Source organism: Hyla sarda, chromosome 3 (genome assembly GCF_029499605.1).
Source record: "Hyla sarda isolate aHylSar1 chromosome 3, aHylSar1.hap1, whole genome shotgun sequence".
Classification (NCBI taxonomy): domain Eukaryota; kingdom Metazoa; phylum Chordata; class Amphibia; order Anura; family Hylidae; genus Hyla; species Hyla sarda.
This window is the reverse complement of record NC_079191.1, coordinates 423186265-423210268: the sequence shown is the minus strand read 5'-3', so window position 1 is coordinate 423210268 and position 24004 is coordinate 423186265. Positions and strand designations below refer to the sequence as shown.

Genomic DNA, 24004 nt, shown 5'->3' with positions numbered 1-24004 from the left:
CTGCCCGAACCGCGTCATTGAGAGGTCAGATCTGTTTTGTTTATAACACATTCATATTACATCAGTGTATCCCAACCAGGGTGCCTCCAGCTGTTGCAAAGCTTCAACTCCCAGCATGCCCGGACAGCCAAAGGCTGTCTGGGCATGCTGGGAGTTGTAGTTTTGCAACAGCTGGAGGCACCCTGGCTGGGATTCACTGCCATTAACTAACATTGTATGTGGTACTGCAATAAGGCTACATGGCGACTTTGGTCGTGCTATATCACAAGTAACGTTAGTGAATAGTGTCGCATTGCAACGTGCTGGGACGAAACGCGACTGCAACGAAATAGCGATTCTGGTCGTGCAACGGAAAGTTTTATCCATGTCATGTGACCAAAATAACGTGTGCGACTTGCTATCGTGTGACTTTATCGCAGGTGCGACTTGGCTTTTAACAGAATAGTCGCACACGACTTGAATCAAGGTGGTGGCAAAGTCGCGTGCGCCTGTGACCAAAAAATCCATCGGGCTATGTTGTATGTGGCACCATTTACTTGCATGTGGGTCACGTGACCATAGTCGCCTTGTAGCCCTAGTTTTTGTCGGATTTGTGGTTGAACGCCACTTGGCCACCACCATTGGTCGTAATAGAAAGTCACGTGCAAATGCGACTTGCTTTCAGCTTTTCTGTTACTTTTTGGCGATTTCTTTACATGCAAGTCGCATAAAATATTTTGGTTGCAGGACTTGGATAAGACTTGTTGTCCTGCGACATGTGCAGCTGTGTAGCCCAAACTCCGTTTCTCCAGCTGTTTCAAAACTACCACTCCCATCATACCCTGATAACCTGCGGCTCTCTAGCTGCTTCAAAATTACAACTCCAATCATGCCCTTACAACTTGTGACTTTCCAGCTGCTGCAAAACTACAGCTCCCATTTTCCCCCTACAACCTGTGGCTCTTCAGCTGTTGCAAAACTCCAACTCCCACTATGCATTGAAAACATATTGGCTCTTCAGATGTTACAAAACTACAACTCCCAACATGCCCTGACAACTTGAAGCTCTCCAGCTGTTACAAAACTACAACTCCCAACATGCCCTGACAACTTGAAGCTCTCCAGCTGTTACAAAACTATGACTCCCATCATACCCTGACAACATGTGGCTCTTCAGCTGTTGCAAAACTACAACTCCCAACATGCCCTGACAACTTAAAGCTCAACAGCTGCTACAAAACTACAACTCCCATCATGCCCTAACAACATGTGTCTCTCTAGCTGATGCACAAATATCACTCCTTCTATGCCCTAACAACCTGTATCTCTATAGTTGTTTCAAAACTACAACTCCCATCATGCACCAAGAAAATGCGGCTCTCTAGCTGTTGCAAAACTACAACTCTCATCATTCTATAACAACCTGTCATTCTCCAGCTGTTGCAAAACTACAACTCCCATAATAGATTAATATCCTGTGGCTCTCTCGCTCGGTGGTCCCCAAACTGTGGACCTCCACATGTTGCAAAATTACAACTTCCAGCATCCCCGGAAAGCCAACTGCTGTCTTGGCATGCTGAGAGTTGTAGTCCTACAACAGTTGTTCAAGCTGTTGCAAGACTACAACTCCTATCAGGAACTGACAACACTTTGATCTCCAGCTGTTGCACTAGAAGTCTTTTCATGTACTGATAGGTGTCAGGACATGATAGGGGTGGTAGTTTACAACACCTGGAGAGCCACAATCAACTTGAAAATCTATATATATTGGTGATTTTTTTGTTCTTTATTTTGCAGAAAATGTTCTTCGTGGTATGAAATCAATGTTTGCAGGAATTGTGCCATAAATAGAATAATAATCATATTCTTTTCCATGATATGATAATAGTAATCAATAGGAACGATAGAACATGTGACTCAGCAAATCTGATGCCTCTAGGACCCAGGAGGAGCCCTGCTGACATAGGAAGTACATAGCACTATATGAGATGTGGTGCAGACCTCTGCACTTACTGACAGTCTCCGCTGTGTGTAGCCTCCGCCGTGCAGGTAGGTGACTTCTTCCGGAGGTTTGTAGGAAATATGGGACAAAATCCAACACGTGCAATTGTCTGATGTGTTTATGTTACACATTCTGCCCTATATGCAACATGGTACAAATGCATTAGAAGTTGTTTCCAGGTCTGTTGGTAACATCATGAGGGGTTTATGTGCTGGGCCTCCGTGGTGCTGTGATCACAAGTAATGCCCCGCTGATTCCTTGGGGGGCTGTGATCACAAGTAATGCCCTACTGATCCCTGGGGGGCTGTGATCATTAGTAATGCCCTACTGATCCCTGGGGGGCTGTGATCATTAGTAATGCCCCGCTGATCCCTGGGGGGCTGTGATCATTAGTAATGCCCCGCTGATCCCTGGGGTGCTGTGATCACCAGTAATGCCCCACTGATCCCTGGGGGGCTGGGATCACAAGTAATGCCCTACTGATCCCTGGGGGGCTGTGATCACAAGTAATGCCCTACTGATCCCTGGGGGGCTGGGATCACATGTAATGCCCCGCTGATCCCTGGGGTGCTGTGATCACAAGTAATGCCCCGCTGATCCCTGGGGTGCTGTGATCACAAGTAATGCCCCGCTGATCCCTGGGGTGCTGTGATCACAAGTAATGCCCCGCTGATCCCTGGGGTGCTGTGATCATCAGTAATGCCCCACTGATTCCTGGGGTGCTGTGATCATCAGTAATGCCCCACTGATTCCTGGGGTGCTGTGATCATCAGTAATGCCCAACTGATCCCTGGGGTGCTGTGATCACCAGTAATGCCCCACTGATCCCTGGGGGGCTGTGATCACCAGTAATGCCCCACTGATCCCTGGGGGGCTGTGATCACCAGTAATGCCCCACTGATCCCTGGGGGGCTGTGATCACCAGTAATGCCCCACTGATCCCTGGGGGGCTGTGATCACCAGTAATGCCCCACTGATCCCTGGGGGGCTGTGATCACCAGTAATGCCCCACTGATCCCTGGGGGGCTGTGATCACCAGTAATGCCCCACTGATCCCTGGGGGGCTGTGATCACCAGTAATGCCCCGCTGATCCCTGGGGGGCTGTGATCACCAGTAATGCCCCGCTGATCCCTGGGGGGCTGTGATCACCAGTAATGCCCCGCTGATCCCTGGGGGGCTGTGATCACCAGTAATGCCCCGCTGATCCCTGGGGGGCTGTGATCACCAGTAATGCCCCGCTGATCCCTGGGGGGCTGTGATCACCAGTAATGCCCCGCTGATCCCTGGGGGGCTGTGATCACCAGTAATGCCCCGCTGATCCCTGGGGGGCTGTGATCACCAGTAATGCCCCACTGATCCCTGGGGGGCTGTGATCACCAGTAATGCCCCACTGGTCCCTGGGGGCTGTGATCACCAGTAATGCCCCACTGGTCCCTGGGGTGCTGGGATCATCAGTAATGCCCCACTGGTTCCCGGGGGGGCTGGGATCACCAGTAATGCACCACTGGTCCCTGGGGTGCTGGGATAACCAGTAATGCCCCACTGATTCCTGGGGTGCTGTGATCATTAGTAATGCCCCACTGGTCCCTGGGGTGCTGTGATCATTAGTAATGCACCACTGGTCCCTGGGTTGCTGTGATCTCCAGTATTGCCCCACTGATCCCTGGAGTGCTGTGTTTTTCCAAGACTCTGAAACTGATCTGCAGAGCAGTGGGCAAGACCATACAGCGGGTTTAAGGACAGGTTTCACTGAAAACAGGCCTCGCCAAGGTCGACCAAAGAAGTTGCATGCACATGCTCAGCATCATATCCAGAGCATGCCTTTGGACAATAGATGTATGAGTGCTGCCAGCATTGCTGCAGAGGTTGAAGGGGAGGGTCAGCCCATCAGTGCTCAGACCATACACTGCACACGGGCATCAAATGGGTCTACATGTCATCCCAGAAAAAAGCCTCTTCTTAAGATGAAGCACAAGAAAGCCTGAAAACAGTTTGGTGAAGATGACAAGCAGAGTACGGACATGGATTATTGGAATCATGTCCTGTGGTCCGATGAGACCAAGATAAACTTATTTGGTTCAGATGGTGTCAAGCGTGTGTGGTGACAACCAGGGGAGGAGTACAGTGGTCCCTCAAGTTACAATATTAATTGGTTCCGGGATGACCATTGTATGTTGAAACCATTGTATGTTGAGACCATAACTCTATGGAAACCTGGTAGTTGGTTCTAAAGGCACCAAAAGGTCATCCAAAGATAGGAAAAAGTGAGAATTAAAGAAAAATAAGTAGATAACTAAGGCTGGGTTCACACTACGTTTTTGCCATACTGTTTTCTAAAGAAAACCGTATGGCAAAAAAAACGGATGGAACAGTATGGGGAAAAAGTAAACCGTATGCGTTTTTAAACAGTATACTGTTTTTAAAAGTGCATACAGTTCCGTCAGTTTTTATAGAAAAAAAAATATGTTTTTAAAAAGTACTGCAACCGCATACGTTTTTTTTTAACATGGATGTCAATGGGAAACGCTCATGTATACGGTTCCATACGGGAAAAATGTATACGTTTTTACTTTGCACATGCGCATTTGAATCCTAAAGTCCCCACCCAAGACCCCTCCCATTAAAAATGGACAAAATTTTCAAAAACGTATTTTTTTCTATAAAAACTGACGGAACTGTATGCACTTTTAAAAACAGTATACTGTTTAAAAACTCATACGGTTTACTTTTTTCCATACTGTTCCATCCGTTTTTTTGCCATACGTTTTTTTTTAGAAAAACGGATTGAAAACAGTATGGCAAAAACGTAGTGTGAACCCAGCCTAATACAGATAAAGCAAGTCCTTTCATATAAAAGTAAGAAAGATCTGCTGGAGCTGTAAATCACTGTCTATTTCAGTGTTTCCCAAGCAGGGAGCCCCCAGCTGTTGCAAAACTACAACTCCCAGCATGCCTGGACAGCCTTTGGCTGTCCGGGCATGCTGGGAGTTGTAGTTTTGCAACAGCTGGGGGCACCCTGCTTGGGAAACACTGGTCTATGTAGAGGACAGGAGCTTCTTCAGGGTCCTGTACAGTACACAGTGTCCTAAAAAAGTAACATGGAGCCGCCCTCACCTGGTGTCCAAAGGAGCAGCTAACCCTGGTACAGGTAAAGAGTACAGAACATGTAATACCTCCCTGTACTGTAGGGGGCGCTACCAGACACCAGTCAGTGCATACACTTCAGTAATACAGGTAAAGAGTACAGAACATGTAATACCTCCCTGTACTGTAGGGGGCACTACCGGATACCAGTCAGTGCATACGCTTCAGTAATACAGGAGTCTTACCAGTGAATGCCCATTCTGATTGGTCAGTTCATTGACACGTTTCACAGATCTGGACTGTCCGTACATTGTATGTTGAGTCTGGTTTCAAGTTACAATGGTCCAGAAAAGACCATTGCATGTTGAAACTATTGTATGTTGAGGCCATTTGTAAGTTGAGGGATCACTGTACAAAGACAAGTGTGTGTCCTGCCTACAGTCAAGTTGGCCTGTTATGCGGGCGCAGGCTTGGTGCGCCGCTGCTGTTTCCTTACTCTGCCTGGCTCCGAGCAGGCGTGAAGCGGTGACTTTATCTTTCTCTTGGAGTGCCACCTGTGCATCAAGCCTGCCGTCCTAATGAGGAGGATAACAGGCGAACAGGGCCACGGATCGGGGATGGGTAAGGATCATTATCATCAGTGTCGCCCGCACTACCAGCCTGTACCACCAGGTTAGTAAAGCTGATGAATACTACAAGTGAAAATAAGGAACTTTGGGGGAGATTTATCAAAACCTGTGCAGAGGAAAACTTGCTCAGTTTCCCATAGCAACCAATCAGATGGCTTCTTTCATTTTTCACAGGCCTTCATAAAAATGAAAGAAGCAAGCTGATTGGTTGCTATGGGCAACTGGGCAAGTTTTCCTCTGCACAGGTTTTGATAAATCTCCCCCTTTGTATTAAATCTTGTTAGACAAAAATGCTTCTTTTTCTTGTTAGGCCTCGTTCACACTGCCGTCCCTCCGTTAGGCGGAGCTCCATCTGCAGTTCCGTCAAGTTTAGCACAGAGAAAAAAAACGGAGCAAGCACCATTTTTTATTTTTTTTTCTCAGCTAAAATCCTGTAGAATTGCCAGATCACCGACGGACCCCATGCAAGTGAATAGGGGCCGTCGGAACGCGGCAGTCGTCGTTTGCATCCTACCCTTTTAGGGTCTGATCGGCCCAAAAAAAAAAATAAAAAAAAGAGCCAATCAGACCCTTAAAGGGGTACTCCCATGGAAAACTTTTTTATTAAATCAACTGGTGCCAGAAAGTTAAACAGATTTGTAAATCCCTTCTATAAAAAAAATCTTAATCATTCCAGTACTTTTTAGGGGCTGTATACTAAAGTGAAATCCAAAAAAAGAAATGCATTTCCTCTGATGTCATGACCACAGTGCTCTCTGCTGACCTCTGCTGTCCATTTTAGGAACTGTCCAGAGCAGCATATGTTTGCTATGAAAATTTTCTCCTGCTCTGGACAGTTCCTAAAATGGACAGCAGAGGTCAGCAGAGAGCACTGTGGTCATGACATCAGAGGAAATGCATTTCTTTATTGGACTTCTCTTTAGTATACAGCTCCTAAAAAGTACTGGAAGGATTAAGATTTTTTTTAATAGAAGCGATTTACAAATCTGTTTAACTTTCTGGCACCAGTTGATTTAAAAAAAAAAAAAAAGTTTTCCACGGGAGTACCCCTTAACGGGTCAGATGTGATTGGCCATGTGAATCTAGCCTAATCCAAACCTCTTCCCTCTCCTGGAATACTTTAGAAATCATCCACTCTAGAAATCAGCTCAGCTTTGTTCTGTGTCTGCAACACAAGCTAATACAATTCTATAGAGGAGGGAGCTCCGCCCACCAGCTCTGTAAGAACTGCAAATTAGAGATAAAGCCTGCAGAGCAGAAATCTACTGAAAATTGCCATATACAAGTTATATAATGACTAGAAATTGTGCTCCTCATGTACAAGAAAACCGAAACCCCAGATCATCAGAAAAATCCAGGTTGTGGGGTGCAAAACGCCTATTTAAAACCCCCCACCCCCTCCTAGTAAAGTGTCTAATGTTAAAATGTCACTTTTAATGAATAAATGTTAAAAGCTATGGTCCACCTGAGAACGTGTTACTGAGATTTAATCGCCGGTGTCTGCAGTACACTGTGCTTTGTGAACCACACACTAATGTTAAAGGGGTACTCTGCTGCTCAGCGGTTGGAACAAACTGTTCCGAACGCTGGAGCCGGCGCTGGGAACTCGTGCCGTCACGCCTCCTCTCATAGACTTGCATTGAGGGGGTGGGACGGGACATCATGAGGGGGCGGGGCTATGACATCACAAGCTCTCGGCTCCAGCGTTCGGAACAGTTTGTTCCAAACGCTGAGCAGTGGAGTACCCCTTTCAAGGGTATTTAACACTTTGCTCCCCGTACATGTTTCTCTGCACCAGCCACGTCATCAGGGGTCTATAGGCAAATAGTATGTTTAGTATGAACTGTACCGTAGATATAAGGTTGTTGTTTTACTGATTTGTACAGGGATCATAATATAGTCATGAAGCTGTTGGCTGTGATATAGTTAGTTATTTAATGTTTTAGAGAATTTTTGTGTGATTATTTATTTATTTAATTTTTATTTTTTTTGTAGTATAGGTCAGTAATACCGGCACCTGCTTTTGTGATTATTCTAGAAATGCCTCTCCAGTTTCTTAACACTATTTCATTGTCTTAATTGCACAATAAAATGACTCAGGTTTCCTTATAAGCCGGAGTAAAGGTGACGGCAAACAATGGGGCCGAGATTACATGTGTCAATAACCTTCAGGGTGCTGGAGTTTAAAGGGGTTATCCAGGTAAAAAAAAAGTGTGTGTGTGTGTGTATATATATATATATATATATATATATATATATATATATATATTATAAAATCTCAACTGGCTCCAGAAAGTTAAACAGATTTCTAAATTACTTCTGTTAAAAAAACTTAATCCTTTCAGTACTTATGAGCTGCTGAAGTGTAGTTGTTCTTTTCTGTCTAAGTGCCCTCTGATGACACGTGTCTCGGGAACTGTCCAGAGTAGAAACAAATCCCCATAGTAAACCTCTTCTACTCTGCAGTTCCCGATACAAGCAGAGATGTCAACAGAGCGCACTGTTGCCAACCAGAAAAGAACAACTCAACTTCAGCAGCTGATAATTATTGGAAGGATTAAGATTTTTTACTAGAAATAATTTACAAATCTGTTTAACTTTCTGGAGCCAGATGATATAAAGAAGAGAGGTTTTTTTCCTGGAATACCTCTTTAAAGCAGGTCATACACAGTAGATAGCTGTGGGCTAAATACATATACTGGGGATGGCTGTCTCCCCTGATCTCCCCACAACACACATGCACATTCAGCTCAGCCAACCATGCATGTATTCTCAATGGAGTAAGCCACTGCCAGACACCTCTGGTGGCAGCTTATCCTCCTTGAGAACATGGCATATTGAAAGCAATTTTGATTGATTTAGGAGGAAATTTTATTATGCGCTGTAAATATTCAAAGTACATATCTGTGTATGTATGTCATCTAACGATTCAAACACTGCTGCATTTGAACAGTTTTGGCGCGCATACCTAGTCCAGTTGTCCGATTGCGGATGTAATCATGGTGTGCAAATAAGGCCAAATAAGTGCAGAAAATAAATGTTTTTAACATATTTAAAAAAAAAAAATCCTCATCCCCCCCCTATAAAAATTCTAATCCCTTTTCCCATAAAAAATAAAAAATAAAATAAAATATAAAACATTTTTATAATGATGTATAATAGTAGGAAAAGTTTGATACTCCGGCACATGCAAACGTCACCTCTTAATCCGTGTGTAAATCCCGTTGCAGGAGTAAGTGGGGTGCTAAATCCTAGAGTGCACACATCGCAGACTCAACAATAATGCATAAAGAGAAGGATGGCACTCACCACTTAAGATGACTTCAAACGTGAGGCTTTATTGCATGAAGATGAGTTGTAGCAGCATACAATAGAAGGCATAAGTGCAGCAGGTGCGGATGCCGTAGCGTTCATGGCAGTGACGACAGCTGTTTCGTGGGATACTCCCACTTCCTCACCTGAGGAAGTGGGAGTATCCCACGAAATAGCTGTTGTCCCTGCCATGAACGCTACGGCGTCCGCTCCTGCTGCACTTATGCCCTCTATTGTATGCTGCTACAACTGATCTTCATGCCATAAAGCATCACGTTTGAAATCATCTTAAAAAGTGATCAAAATGTTAATACCATGAGTCCCGTGGCAATGCGTCCCGTGGCACCAAAAAAAATAGCTTTGTAGGTGGAAAAATAAAAAAAAGTTATAGGAGTGAGCTCAGAGGCGTGCTAGTTCTATCCTGACTTTATGGCCCGGCCTCTGCTTCAGCTGGGACAAAGATGATGCTGCAGCCGGACAGGATTATGTTCTGGATGGTATGGGGACCCCTAGTGGTCTTTTTTTTTTATAAGCCATGATTTCTATAAAAAGGAGATAACATTTTCTTATTAAGTATATTAGAAAGGTTAATGTTTTGCCAAGATGTACATCATATAAAAAGATTTTGATTCTGATACTGTCCATTTAAATCTCCTCTATGGAGCCCCTGCTCTCAACCGGGAGTGGCGCGTCATGACCCCCTCTATATAGCTCTATGGGAGAGCCTGAAGATAGGCGAAGGGCTGTCCCATAGAGTGTATGGAGGGGGTGTGGCGGTCCCTGCTTTGTGCAGGGGTCGTGATTTGCCACGAGAGCCGGGGCTCCGTACTGGATACCGCAATCTAAAACTATCCTGCGGATATGGGATACTTTTCTTTACCATGATACTTTACCTTTTAAGGGGGTTGGATATCCTATCCAGGGGCATAACCAGGGCTCCAGTCCTGTGGGAACTGAGTTCCTGCACTTTTTCCACAGCAGGAACACCATTCTCATTAGCAGGAGTCCTACAGGACCAGCCCTTGAGTGAAAATCTTGGGTGAGTTCCCAGACTTTTTTTCACCAGGACTTGACCCTGGGCTAAACTATAGGGAGTAGAGAGGTTGCATTCGCACCAGGGGCCTGTGACTAGGGGCCCCAAGGCACCTTTTCCCCATAAGAAGACACCAGTAGCATAAATGACACATGGAAGAAATGGGGTCCGGTTACAGATCTTGCTGGTGGTGGATCTTTAAAGGGGTACTCCGCTGCTCAGCATTTGGAACAAACTTTTCCGAACGCTGGAGCCAGCGCTGGGAGCTTGTGACGTCATAGCTCCCTCCCATAGACTTACATTGAGGGGGCAGGGTGTGACGTCATGAGGGGGGCGGGGCTATGACATCACAAGCTCCTGGCGCCGGCTCCAGCGTTCGGAACAGTTTGTTCCAAACGCTGAACAGCAGAGTACCCCTTTTAACTGGGGTCGTGGGCTCAGACCTGGCCAAGGACAACTTCTGCATGGAGTTTGTATGTTCTCTCATGTTTGCGTTTGTTTCCTTTTTGATAGCCCAGTTCCCGCCACAATTCAAATAGTGTGATTATATATTGTTTTACTCTATATATTATGGTGAATACTAATGGTTTTCTCTGTACGCTCCCGACCAGCATTCACAATGTCTTCAGATCCGATATTGTTAGCGAGGTTGGTGGCCTCGGCGCACTCTGTGGCTGATAAGGCCGGAACAATCGTCAGAGGCGTCATGAGCGGAGGAAACCTGGGCATCATTGAAAAGGTGAATGTACAAGGCTCATCGATTGATTGATTGATTGTTTTACTGCAGTCATAAAATGATGTAAAAGGCCGTAATACTGTTCTGACTTGTACTGAACACATACACACACACACGAGAGATAGATAGAGATATACACACATATATATGCCATGCAACACGGATTGGGCAGTAATATTAGCCCAATAACCTGGGGCAAACATCTTGACTTAACATGGGTACTAGGTGGCGTGCATTGGCACTAGAGCTGTGTTATACTACTTTTCTACCTATGTAGACTAGAGCTGGCCATACATTTTATGCTAACAGTGCATTTCTGGTTTTATTGTAACCATAGATAATAAGACTATTTTTTTTTTTTTTTTTTCTTCTTCTTCTTTTTATGGACGAGCAAATGTGCGCATGGACAGACGTGTTGTTTCCATAGACTTTAAAGGGGTACTCCACCCCCAGACATCTTATCCACTATCTCCGCTGTCATCACTGCACAGAGCAAACTCGCTCTGTGCGTAATGAAGGGCGATAAAGGGGTTATAGCATTGTGACATCACGGCTCCGCCCCTCAATACAGACTGCCACGCCCCCTCCCATAGACTTGTATTGAGGGAGCGGAGCCGTGATGTAAGGAGGGGCGGAGCTGTGATGTTACGATGCTGTATCACCCGCCATTACGCACACAGTGGGGTGTCGCAGCCGAGATCACTGGGGTCCCCAACGGCAAAACCCCGGCGGTCAGACATCTTATCCCCTATCCATTGGATAGGGATAAGATGTCTAGGGGCGGAGTACCCCTTTTAAAGGGGTACTCCGCTGCTCAGCTTTTGGAACAAACTGTTCCAAACGTTGGAGCTGGCGCCGGGAGCTCGTGACATCATAGCCCCGCCCCTCATGAAGTCATAGCCCCGCCCCCTCATGCCATCATGAGGTGGCGGGGATATGATGTCACGAGCTCCCAGCGCCGGCTCCAGCGTTCAAAACAGTTTTTCCAAACCCTGAGCAGCGGAGTACCCCTTTAAGGCCATGTTCACACAACGTAGTTTCCTAGAGAAAATTCCACTCAGAAATTTTGTTGCTGCAGAGTCCCATTGTTTTTAATTGGATTCTGCTGCACCATCCGCACAGCTGAATTTCCCCTGCAGATTTTTACACCGTAGAAATTCCGATTCCGATGTCTGCCAAAAGAATGACCATGTTCATTCTTTTGACAGAATCCGCTCGGAAACACATTTCAGTTTATTGAGACAACGCATTTCCGAGTGGTCATAGCACCGGCGAAACATGAAAATTTGTGGAATGGCCGTCTGTGTTTTTAGAGGAGACATTCCTCAAATTTTCCACCATGTAAACCTAGCCTAGCACAGGATGTTATTTTGCAAATATACAGACTTTTTTTAATCCCAATTTTATTTTTTTTTGCTATATTTGCAAAACTGAGTCAACCTAGCCTTGGACAGTGCTTAACCGCTATCTCTCCCTGTTGCCCCCATACACCTGCACACTCCTCTTTTCAGAGAGCGCACTTACTCTATATGGTCAGAGGGGTGGTGTATCCCCTTAAATTCAGGATTGGGCATGATCTAGAATTTTCCAGTATCTCCTGCTTGTTCAGTGACTGCACATAGTTTTGCTTTTGTGTTCTGCGCTCCGGTAAGTAAACCCTGTACAGTAATGTGACGTAGGAAAACCTAAAGCTGCCCATACACTTGAAGGCGTTATATAGAATTAGAAAAACATAAATGAACATAGATTTCTTAAAATAAAAAAAAAAATAAAAAAATAATAAAATAGCACCACCCCTGTCCTCAGGTTGTGTGTGGTATTGCAGCTCAGTTCTATTGAACTGAATGCAGCCAAGTTGTAATACCACACATAGCCTGAGGACAGAGGTAGCGCTGTTTTTGGAAGAAAGTAGCTCTGTTTTTCTATTCCTGGGTATCCCCTGAATGCTTAGCTATCTCTTCTGATTACCACATACTCATGCACATATCAGCCGAACGACCATGTGGGGAGAAAGCTGCTTGTAGGCTCCTCTGGTAAGGGCTTATGTTTCCGTGAACTAAATTATGGGGCATTAGATCAGGGTTCTTTAACCAGTATGTCTCCAACTGTTGCAAAACTATAACTCCCAGCATGCCCGGACAGCCAACGGCTGTCCGGGCATGCTATGAGTTGTAGTTTTGCAACAGCTGGAGACACACGGGTTGGGAAACACTGCTTTAGTTGGTTCTCTGGGTTCAGTCAACAAATATCTAATATGTATAGTGAGCTTAGAAATCAGTCTAATATATCTGTGTGTTCCAGACTGGTGCCAATGACCTACAGACCGCAGCGGATCGACTGGCGCAGCAAAGTATTTGCACCTCTCTTGCGAAAAAGTTTCCGAAGTTAACCATCATCGGAGAAGAGGTGAGGACTGATATCTATTATCCATAATTTATATTGCAGAACCATGTGCTGTATTCAGACCTCAGGCCACTCCATTGCATTCTATAAGAAGGGAAATACCACTTTAACCTGTTTGGGGGGGGGAGGGGAGGGCATGGTGGGTAACAAATGTGAGGTACCCTTTTTGTCTTTCTCTAGACGAGAGAAGATCCAGATATACTGGAGAAAACGGATGCTTCCTGAAACCTTACCAGATCTAAATGGACAACGGGTTTCGAAAGGGAATTCCTTTCTTCATCAGGTCTATCATCAGTAAGGGGGGGGGGGGGGTTCCCTTTTTATAATGTGTTGTCCTTCCAGTTCTGGTAATAAAGTGACAACGCGTTTTGATAGGGAACCCCTTTTTCCATCAGGTCTATCATCATATCACCTTTTGAAATTCGTTGTCATTTTAGTTCTGGTCATAAACTGGCTAACTCGTTTCCAAAGGGAACGCCTTTCTTCTTCAGGCCCATTATCAGAAAGGAGGGGGGTTCACTTTGGAAACGCATTTCCTTTTTAGTTCTGGTGAAAAACTGACAACGCAATATCAATGGGAGCCCCTTTCATCACCAGGTCTATCATTAGGGTTCCCTTTCAAAACATGTTGTCTAATAATATCTAATTTTTATATAATATATATATACATATATTGTGATGACTCGCTCTTGCAGTGAGGTGCAGTTAGCAGTATAAAGGTACGGAGACAGCATTTTTAAAGCAACGTCCAGTGTTTTATTCATACTTAAATGAATGGTAAACACAGTCTTTAACGCAGGAGAAATGAAACAGCATAAAGTCCAACTTAAAAGGAGTACTCCGGCGCTTAGACATCTTATCCCCTATCCAAAGGATAGGGGATAAGATGCCTGATCGCGGGGGTCCCACCGCTGGTGACCCCCGTGATCTTCCACGCCGCACCCCGTTTAACATCAGTTCCCCTCCCATAGGCTTGCATTGAGGGGGCGGAGCCTTGACATCACAACGCTCCGGCCCCGTGATCGACAGTAATCAGACCCGGAGCAAACACGCTCCGGGGAGTGATTTTAAACGGGGTGCGGCGTGCAAGATCATGGGGTCCCCAGCGGCGGGACTCCCGCGATCAGGCATCTTATCCCCTATCCTTTGGATGTTTAAGCGCCGGAGTACCCTTTTAACTTCCTTTGGTGTTCATTCACACCCGGGGTTTGTGCCGCGTGGCACACAGCAATGGCTTTCCTGGTATCCAGGACAAAGCTCCTCACACAGCTTCTCCTGGCTATGTCAGCTCCCAAAAGACAATCCCGCTCACCTGCTGAGGGAGCCTGACTTTAGAGCCAGGAAAACCCGGCCTGGACTGTGAGGAATGACCCCCCCCACCCTGCACTTGGTCATTCCCAGTAAAGCCATCCCAGGTTGACCTTCCAGCCACACTACAGACATAGCATCAGGCTGCAGCGCAGCACTGATACTGGAAAAATATTCCGATTTACTCCACCAAGGCCAGGAGTCTTGGTGGCACATATCGTCCGTCAATCAAAAACTACAACTCCCTGGGCATGCCGTTGGCTGTCCGGGCATGCTGGGAGTTGTTGTTTTTGCTACCGCTGGAGGCGCTCTGGTTGGGAAACACTGGTATAGTATATGGTGCAACATTCCGGCAGTGGGAGGATTGGTTGGATATATACCGTCCATTGCATTGCTGGTATTTTTTATATAAAAATACCGTCTGGATGGCCAAAATACCGGCCAGGTGGCAACCCTATTGTCCACAGAGAGTTGGTTGTGTGAATGGGCCCTAAGAGATCTGTAATGTGTTCTGCTTATACCTTGTCTCATCAGCCCACACTCCATTTCGTGACCCTACGCGCTTGCCATGCGGGTAACAAAATATCTTTATTGATAGGAAATTATAGAAGCCCCAAAAAATACAGACTAAGGTTTTTGTCCCCTCTATGAAGGATTTGCCCTCCGAAGAGATATCCGAGGAATTGATCGAGACGGGACAGTCAGAAGATATCCTGAAGGCTGCGTTCCCATCACAGTACAACAACATCAAGGAAGAAGAGGTAACCTCCTCGTGGTGGTCACATCCGCCATTGTTTTATAGGTTGTATGAGATCTTCAGGACCCCACCCTATTTCTTCAGGGGGGGGGGGGGTCACCTTTTTATGTGTGATAGTTTCTGAAGAGAACCTTTTCTACAATGATGGTTCAGTTGTTTATATGAATCTGTATTTTTTTTCTCTAGTTGGTGGTTTGGGTGGACCCTCTCGATGGCACTAAAGAATATACAGAAGGTCGGTTCCTAATTCACTGCTTAATTATTGTAAAATTAAAATATTGTGCATTCTATTATCATTTGCTTTGGTTTATAATTGCTTACAAATTCCAAAACCTCTGCTTGTTGTCAGCAAATAGGAACATTGCCTACATTCAAAGGGTGGAAAGCGTTACAGACCTACCTGTTGGCCCGTTTTACACCAACCTGTGGTTGTCTACTTACGATCATAGAATGTGTCGGCAGATAAGAACCGTTCGGCCTGTCTAGTCTGTCCAATATTCTGAATACTATGAATGGTCTCTGGCCCTATCTTATATGAAGGATAGTCTTATACTTATCCCTATCTTATATGAAGGACAGCCTTATGCCTATTCCTATCTTATATGGAGGATAGCCTTATACCTATCCCTATCTTATATGAAGGATAGCCTTATGCCTATCCCTATCTTATATGAAGGATAGCCTTATGCCTATCCCTATCTTATATGAAGGATAGCCTTATACCTATCCCTATCTTATATGAAGGATAGCCTTATACCTATCCCTATCTTATATGAAGGATAGCCTTATGCCTATTCCTATCTTATATGAAGGATAGCCTTATGCCTATTCCTAGCTTATATGAAGGATAGCCTTATGCCTATTCCTATCTTATATGAAGGATAGCCTTATGCCTATTCCTATCTTATATGAAGGTTAGCCTTATGCCTATTCCTATCTTATATGAAGGATAGCCTTATGCCTATTCCTATCTTATATGAAGGATAGCCTTATGCCTATCCAATGTATGCTTCAACTCCTTCACTGTTTTAGCTACCACTTCTCCATGAAGGCTATTCCATGCATCCACTACTCTCTCAGTAAACAAATACTTCCTGAAGTATTGGCTGCTCAGACTAGCAGAACAAACATTACAGGTGCCTTAGGACCCATTCACACTACACAATCTGTGTGGGCAACAGGCCTGGATATGTTATGTCCTCACTGACGGCAATGCATTCCGGGCCAAATCCTGCCAAAAGACTACCACTAGGTCACGCAGATTCTTTACATGTATTTTTATGTGTCTAGCTTCTGTATTTGGCTCACAAATCCCTCTGTTCTGCTGCTCACGCATTCTGACATCCACTGCTCAGGAAGAAGTGTGTCCCAGGCAAGCATTGAGCCTGCCCTTACTCACCATGCATTAACTTCCTCCCTGAGTCTTCTGTGCTGTGTCTCTTCATCCAATCACTGCAGGCTGCTCTGTAACCCCCTCCTTTCTGTTTTCATACTGCAGTCTGATAGGACAGGAGTGAGCACAGAGGAGTGCTGGTCCCACCCTCACTTCCTGGACTTTGTCCCAGCCTGTGCTTCAGCTTGGACAAAGATGATGCTGCAGCCATAGTGGTCTTTTTTTTTTTTTTTTTTTATAAGAAAGAATATAATATTTTTTTATGAAGTATATTAGAAAGGTAATGCTTTGCCAAGATGTACAACATACAGAGCCCATTTTAAGGGTCGAGGGCAATGAACTGATGCTCCCTTTTTTCTGCAGGTCTCCTGGATCATGTAACTGTTCTTATTGGAATTGCCTATGAAGGAAAAGCAATTGCTGGAGTCATAAACCAGCCCTACTATAACTATCAGGTAATAAAATATTATTAATATTAAATAAATATATATTTTTTTTTTAGCTATATCTTGATAATCTAACATTCCCAGGAGAGTATGAATAGGACCCTCCTAAATCCCTTTATCTCTTATTCAATAAGAAAGTGGATTTCCAGGAAATTACTCTGACCATCCTCACAGATCCGTGCTCACTTAAAGGGGTACTCAGCCGTCACGCCCTCTCCCATAGACTTGCATTGAGGGGGCGGGGCGTGACATCATGGGGGGGGCTATGACATCACAAGCTCCCGGCACCGGCTCCAGCGTTTAGAACAGCTTGTTCCAAACGCTGAGCAGCAGAGTATCCCTTTAAGTCTGTTATCTAACATTAAAATAGTGGGTCTTAAACATTATAATCAGGCAGTTTCTTGGCACTAACTACACCATATATTTTGTTGCAGGAGGTTCTGATTATCTCCCCCTTGTTTATGACCGGATCAGATATTTTGGTTTTATTCTATGACTTGCTGTATAATTTCAGGCTGGTGACAACGCTGTCCTGGGAAGGACCATCTGGGGTGTCCTTGGTGTCGGAGCGTTCGGTTTCGAGCTGAAGGAAGTCCCTGAAGGACAGCATATAGTCACCACCACCAGGTCGCACAGCAGCAAACTGGTGAATGACTGCATTGCCGTCATCAACCCTGATAAAGTGGTGCGAGTGGGAGGTGCCGGAAATAAGGTAACTATCGTACTGAACTTAATGGAGCTTGTCAAAGGAGATACATGGCGGAAAAAAAACGTATACCCGATCTGCAAGATAGGGAATAAGGCCCCTTTTACACTACAGGTATCATCCTGTAAAAAAAAAACGCCGTTATTACTCCAGGCAAAAAGTCCTGAAAACGGCTGTCAAAAAATCCCATTCATGTCAATAGGATTTTTTGAACATCCTTTTGCATCAGGCATGTCCATTTTTACTAATGTCAGTAAATTTTGCCGACACAAAAGACGATGCATGCACTCATTTTTGGTCCGGCAAAAAAATAAAAAGTGAAAAACCGGACGTTAAAATTTAACATTGAAGTCTATGGGAACCGGATGTTAAAAAAAAACATTTGTTATCATCAGTTATTGTCAGGGTTTTTAACATCCGATTTTTGTACTGAGCATGCTCAGTACAGCGTTACAAAAAAGGGTTAAAAATAATAATGATAAGAAAAACCCGGATGTAACTGGTAATTGCGGATGAACAACATAAAAATTTAAAATACCGGATGATGGTCATCAGTTATCATCCGTTATTACCAGTCTTTGCATCCGTTTTTTTTTTTTTTTCATCCGTTATTGTAAAATAATGGCAGTAAAAAGCAGGATGATACCTGTAGTGTGAAAGGGGCCTAAGTGTCTGATAACATGGGGACCCAGTGGAGTATCTCCCGTATGGGGCCCCTGCTCTGCTCCTGTAATGACGTGTCACACCCAGCACGTAAACTGGTCGAAACAAGCCCCCCTCCATTCATCTCTATGGGAGAGGCGGAGACACATGAATGCTGGGTCTCCGCCTCTCCCATATAGATGAATGAAGTGGGGGTGTTTCGACCAGCTTACGTTCTGTGTGCGACACGTCATTACAGAAGCAGAGCCCGGTCCCTGTACAGGAGATCCCAGGGGGTCCCAGCGGTGCTGTGGATAAAGAATACATTTTTTACGTTGCATATCTCCTTAAATGGGGTCGCCTCTCTAAAATACCCCTTTTCTCTAGGTCATGCACAAAATATTTTTTGATTGTTTTATTTCCAGTCCAAATAAAGCGCTGTGTAACAAGTTAGTCTGAAGGAAGCCTTAGACCATCTTTACATATAGAATAATTGTCAGTTTTTTGGAATTTGGTACGTTTTATACTGTGTTAACATAGTCTTACACAGACAACCTATTGATGATAATAAAATAAATTAGGGATAAGAAATTAGGATAATATGACACGCCATATTCACATAGCATGTTTCCTTTTTTTTTTTTCCAGATCATTCAGCTGATTGAAGGGCAGGCCTCCGCCTACGTGTTCGCCAGTCCAGGCTGCAAAAAGTGGGACACGTGCGCTCCGGAGGCGATCCTGCATGCAGTAGGAGGTGAGGAAGCAGTGACCACTGGGATGATAGGTCCTCAGCCTTATATTAAGCCTATTCTATGTCCCCTTTATACTGTATGTCATTCACCTTCTAAAATCTGTACATGCCACCAGAGGGTAGAGGGGTGTCCACTGCTAAAAATATCGGTGAAAAGTAATGGAGGGTCCATATGGAAGTCACATTCTAATACATAAACCCTGTTGGCTAAGGCTCTGTTTACATTTGCAGTATGGCTTCTGTTTATAGAAAACAAACAGTAATTGTTTTTACTGTTTTTTGGCATTATTGGCAGTGCTGTAAATAAATTTGAGTTTGGGGAAGGGGGTTTATCCATGCCTAATTTTAGGCTTTATTTCTTGGCTTAACAGCTTTCCAAAAAAAAAAAAAACATTTTGTACAAAAAAAAAAAAAAAAAAAAAAATATATACATATGCACAGCAGAGGTGAGTTATCATGTTAGGGTCCCATCCGATATGAGGCCACCTCCGCGTGGTGGATGGGGGGACACATTTTGATCAAAAAGTGCGCTGAGAGCCTCCATTTTTTTGACCTAGAGTGCTGTTGCAACTTTCTTGTTTGTACATTATATATATATATATATATATATATATATATATATATACCGTATTTTTCGCCGTATAAGACGCACTTTTTCTTCCCCAAAACTGGGGGGAAAAAGTGGGTGCGTCTTATACGGCGAATACACCCCTATCGCGGCGGTCCCTGCAGCCATCAACGGCCGGGACCAGCGGCTAATACAGGACATCACCGATCGCGGTGATGCCCTGTATTAACCCTTCAGATGCGGCGATCAAAGCTGATCGCCGCGTCTGAAGGGAAAGTGACACTAACCCGGCTGTTAAGTCGGGCTGTTCGGGACCGCCGCGATTTCACCGCGGCAGTCCCGAACAGCCCGACTGAATAGCCGGGTTAGTGCTAACAGGACACCGGGAGGGACCTTACCTGCCTCCTCGGTGTCTTCTCCGTTCAGGGATCCCCTGTATGGCCGGCGCTCTCCTTCCTCGTCATCACGGAGAGCGAGGATACCCGGCCGGCAGCAGAGACGTTCCAGAGCGACGGGGATGCGGGGACAGCGATGGAGCGACATCCAGGGCAGCGGTGACGGGTTCGGAGCGGCGGGGACACGTGAGTATTACCTCCTCCTGCAGTGTTCTTCAATCTGCGGACCTCCAGATGTTGCAAAACTACAACTCCCAGCATGCCCGGACAGCCGTTGGCTGTCCGGGCATGCTGGGAGTTGTAGTTTTGCAACATCTGGAGGTCCGCAGGTTGAAGACCACTATTGGGTTTAAAATCTTTATTTTTTTAGATTTTGCCCCTAAAAATTGGGTGCGTCTTATACGCCGGTGCGTCCTATAGGACGAAAAATACGGTACATACAGTGGGCAAAAAACATATTTAGTCAGTCACAAATTGTGCAAGTTCTCCCACTTAAAAAGATGAGAGTCCTGTAATTTTCATCATAGGTTATAACCTCAACTATGAGAGACAGAATGAGAAAAAAAATCCATAAAATCACATTGTCTGATTTTTAAAGAATTTTTTTGCAAATTATGGTGGAAAAATAAGTATTTGGTCAATAACAAAAGTTCATCTCAATACTTTGTTATATACCCTTTGTTGGCAATGACAGAGGTCAAACGTTTTCTGTAAGTCTTCCCAAGCTTTTCACACACTGTTGCTGGTATATTGGCCCATTCCTCCATGCAGATCTCCTCTAGAGCAGTGATGTTTTGGGGCTGTCACTGGGCAACACGGACTTTCAACTCCCTCCAAAGGTTTTCTATGGGGTTGAGATCTGGAGACTGACTAGGCCACTCCTGGACCTTGAAATGCTTCTTACAAAGCCACTCCTTCATTGCCCGGGGCTGTGTGTTTGGGATCATTGTCATGCTGAAAGGCCCAGCCACATTTCATCTTCAATGCCCTTGCTGATAAGAGGTTTTCACTCAAAATCTCACAATACATGGCCCCATTTATTCTTTCCTTTACAAGGATCAGTTGTCCTGGTCCCTTTGCAGAAAAACAGCCCAAAGTATGAGGTTTCCACCCCCATGCTTCACAGTAGGTATGATGTTCTTTGGATGCAACTCAGAATTATTTCTCCTCCAAACACTACGAGTTGAGTTTTTACCAAAAAGTTCTACTTTGGTTTCATCTGACCATATGACATTCTCCCAATCCTCTTCTGGATCATTCAAATGCTCTCTAGCAAACTTCAGACGGGCCCGGACATGTACTGGCGAGAAAGGGAGGGAGGGAACCTCCGCCCGTCCTTTCAGCTGATCGGGACCCTGCAGGTTTTGCAGTGGGTGTCTCGATCAGCTCCAATTAGCTACCGAAGATTGTTTTTGCCACGTTATACGCAGTAATAAACTTTCATGGTGGCATCTAAAGGGTTAATGCCGGATGTCACCCAGATCGGTTATGTCCGGCATTGGCCAGTATGAAGCGAGCTCAACTCTTGAGCTCCCTTCATACAGCAGCTGCACGGCTGCGCTGTATACATACAGCGGCCAGTCGTGGAGGGGTTAATTTACCTCCTCCCAGCGTTCGGCACTGCTGGGAGGAGAGACGGTGTTCTAAGGGCTCAGACGGGATCTGACCAGAGGAGGGGGGAACACGCTGTGGCACAGGGAGTACTGCAGTCTCCCCGAGCTTCCTTCCGCGGCCAGGGACACACGGGAGGAGGAGGCAGTGTGGCACCGGAGAGAGGCGGCAATACTAAATAATTCAATGCACCCATCACACCCTGTACACTTTATGAACTATGGGACTTTTCTGGGGGGAAAATAAAGGATGCATTACCCTGCTTCACAAATTGTGCTCCCGCTGGTACTTAGCGCTTACTGCGCGTCTTCAGCCAGACTTGCTTATGTAAGTTCCAAGCCATGCCCTACTTTAAGCCACGCCCACTGAAATTATCGGTAGGAAAATCCCTTAGTCAAAAAGGCCATTTTTCAGCGAAAATTTTCGGTGGGCGAAATTTTGATGCATCCCTAATTAGCCCTGCATGCACTTTTTCTTCCATTACCTCTCACGTCACAAAATAACGTTCGTTATTAATAACGGGCTATGACGGGTTAAAACGGGTAATGTAAAAATACCATAGACTATAATGGGGACATTTACCGTCCATTTTTAATGGTTTTGTTAACGGATCATTATAACGGATCTTTAAAACAGAGCATTCTATAGTGTGAAAGCGGCCTAATACCTCCCTGTACTGTAGGGGGCGCTACCAGACAGGAGTTCAGTGCATGCACTTCAGTAAGGCTGGGTTCACATCACATTTTTTGCCATACTGTTTTCAATCCGTTTTTCTAAAGAAAACCGTATGGCAAAAAAACGGATGGAACAGTATGGAAAAAAGTAAACCGTATGCGTTTTTAAACAGTATACTGTATTTAAAAGTGTATACAGTTCCGTCAGTTTTTATAGAAAAAAAAAACCCATACGTTTTTGAAAATGTTGTCCATTTTTAATGGGAGGGGTCTTGGGTGGGGACTTTAGGATGCAAATGCGCATGTGCAAAGTAAAAACGTATACGTTTTTCCCGTATGGAACCGTATACATGTGCGTTTCCCATTGACGTCCATGTTAAATAAAAAAATTTAAAAAAAACGTATGCGGTTGCAGTATGGTTTTTAAACCGGAGTCAAAACCATGGTTGACCACGATTTTGTCTCCGGTTTAAAAACCGTACTGCAACCGCATACTTTTTTTTTTAACCTGGACGTCAATGGGACCTCACATGTATACAGTTCCATATGGTAAAAACGTTTACGGTTTTTACTTTGCACATGCGCATTTGCATCCTAAAGTCCCCACCCATTAAAAATATACAAAATTTTCAAAAACTTATGTTTTTTTTTTCTATAAAAACTTATGGAATTGTATGCACTTTTAAAAACAGTATACTGTTTAAAAACGAATACGGTTTACTTTTTCCCCCATACTGTTCCATCCCTTTTTTTGCCATACGGTTTTCTTAAGAAAAACGGATTGAATACAGTATGGCAAAAACGTGGTGTGAACCCAGCCTAATACAGAGGTTTTACCAGTGAATGGATCCCATTGCTGCCCTAAAATGCCAGGGCGTTCTCACTTATACTGTACCCTTGTCTTTCCTTAGGTAAAATCACTGATATCCATGGCAACGCATTTCAATACCACAAAGATGTGAAACACATGAACTCCGCTGGGGTTCTGGCAGCTCTGCGCAACTACGACTACTACGCCTCCCGGGTACCGGAATCTGTCAAAGAAGCCTTGGTGCCCTAAGTATGAAACGCGACGTGTCTTCTGTCAATGTAGAGTCATCGCTGCTGATCATCGCCTAGGAGCGATACTGATCATCGCCTAGGAGCGATACTATACATTAGGTCAGTGTTTTCCAAACGGTGTGTCTCCAGCAGTTGCAAAACTACAACTCCCAGCATGCCCGGACAGCCGAAGGCTGTCCGGGCATGCTGGGAGTTGTAGTTTTGAAGCCGCTGGAGACACACTGGGGGAGATTTATCAAAACCTCTCCAGAGGAAAAGTTGCTGAGTTGCCCATAGCAACCAATCAGATTGCTACTTTCATTTTCAAAGAGGCCTGTGAAAAATGAAAGAAGCGATCTGATTGGTTGCTATGGGCAACTCAGCAACTTTTCCTCCGGACAGGTTTTGATAAATATCCCCCCATTGTTTAGAAAACCCTGTCCTAGGCTATGGGCTCTCCAAAACTACAACTCCCAGCATGCCAAACGGTTGTAGACCACTTTCCTAGACGGTCTGCCCATTGTCGCTTTCCT

At 44.9% G+C, this 24004-nt stretch overlaps 1 protein-coding gene across 2 annotated transcripts; it reads left to right on the top strand.

Annotated features, from left to right (window-relative positions):
* The first annotated feature begins 2 nt into the window (after positions 1-2).
* BPNT1 (3'(2'), 5'-bisphosphate nucleotidase 1) lies at positions 3-23641 on the top strand. Of its 2 annotated transcripts, XM_056568373.1 has the most exons (10): positions 3-24; positions 1868-2028; positions 10652-10779; positions 13078-13182; positions 15141-15248; positions 15431-15479; positions 17001-17092; positions 17598-17795; positions 19080-19185; positions 23342-23641. In XM_056568373.1, exons 2-10 carry the CDS (start codon positions 1968-1970, stop codon positions 23488-23490), a joined length of 996 nt encoding a protein of 331 aa, XP_056424348.1. In that variant the 5' UTR covers positions 3-24; positions 1868-1967; the 3' UTR covers positions 23491-23641. The 2 variants fall into 2 exon arrangements, with proteins under 2 accessions (XP_056424348.1, XP_056424347.1); XM_056568372.1 differs by lacking the exons at positions 3-24; positions 1868-2028 and adding an exon at positions 5545-5738.
* Positions 23642-24004: the final 363 nt, after the last annotated feature.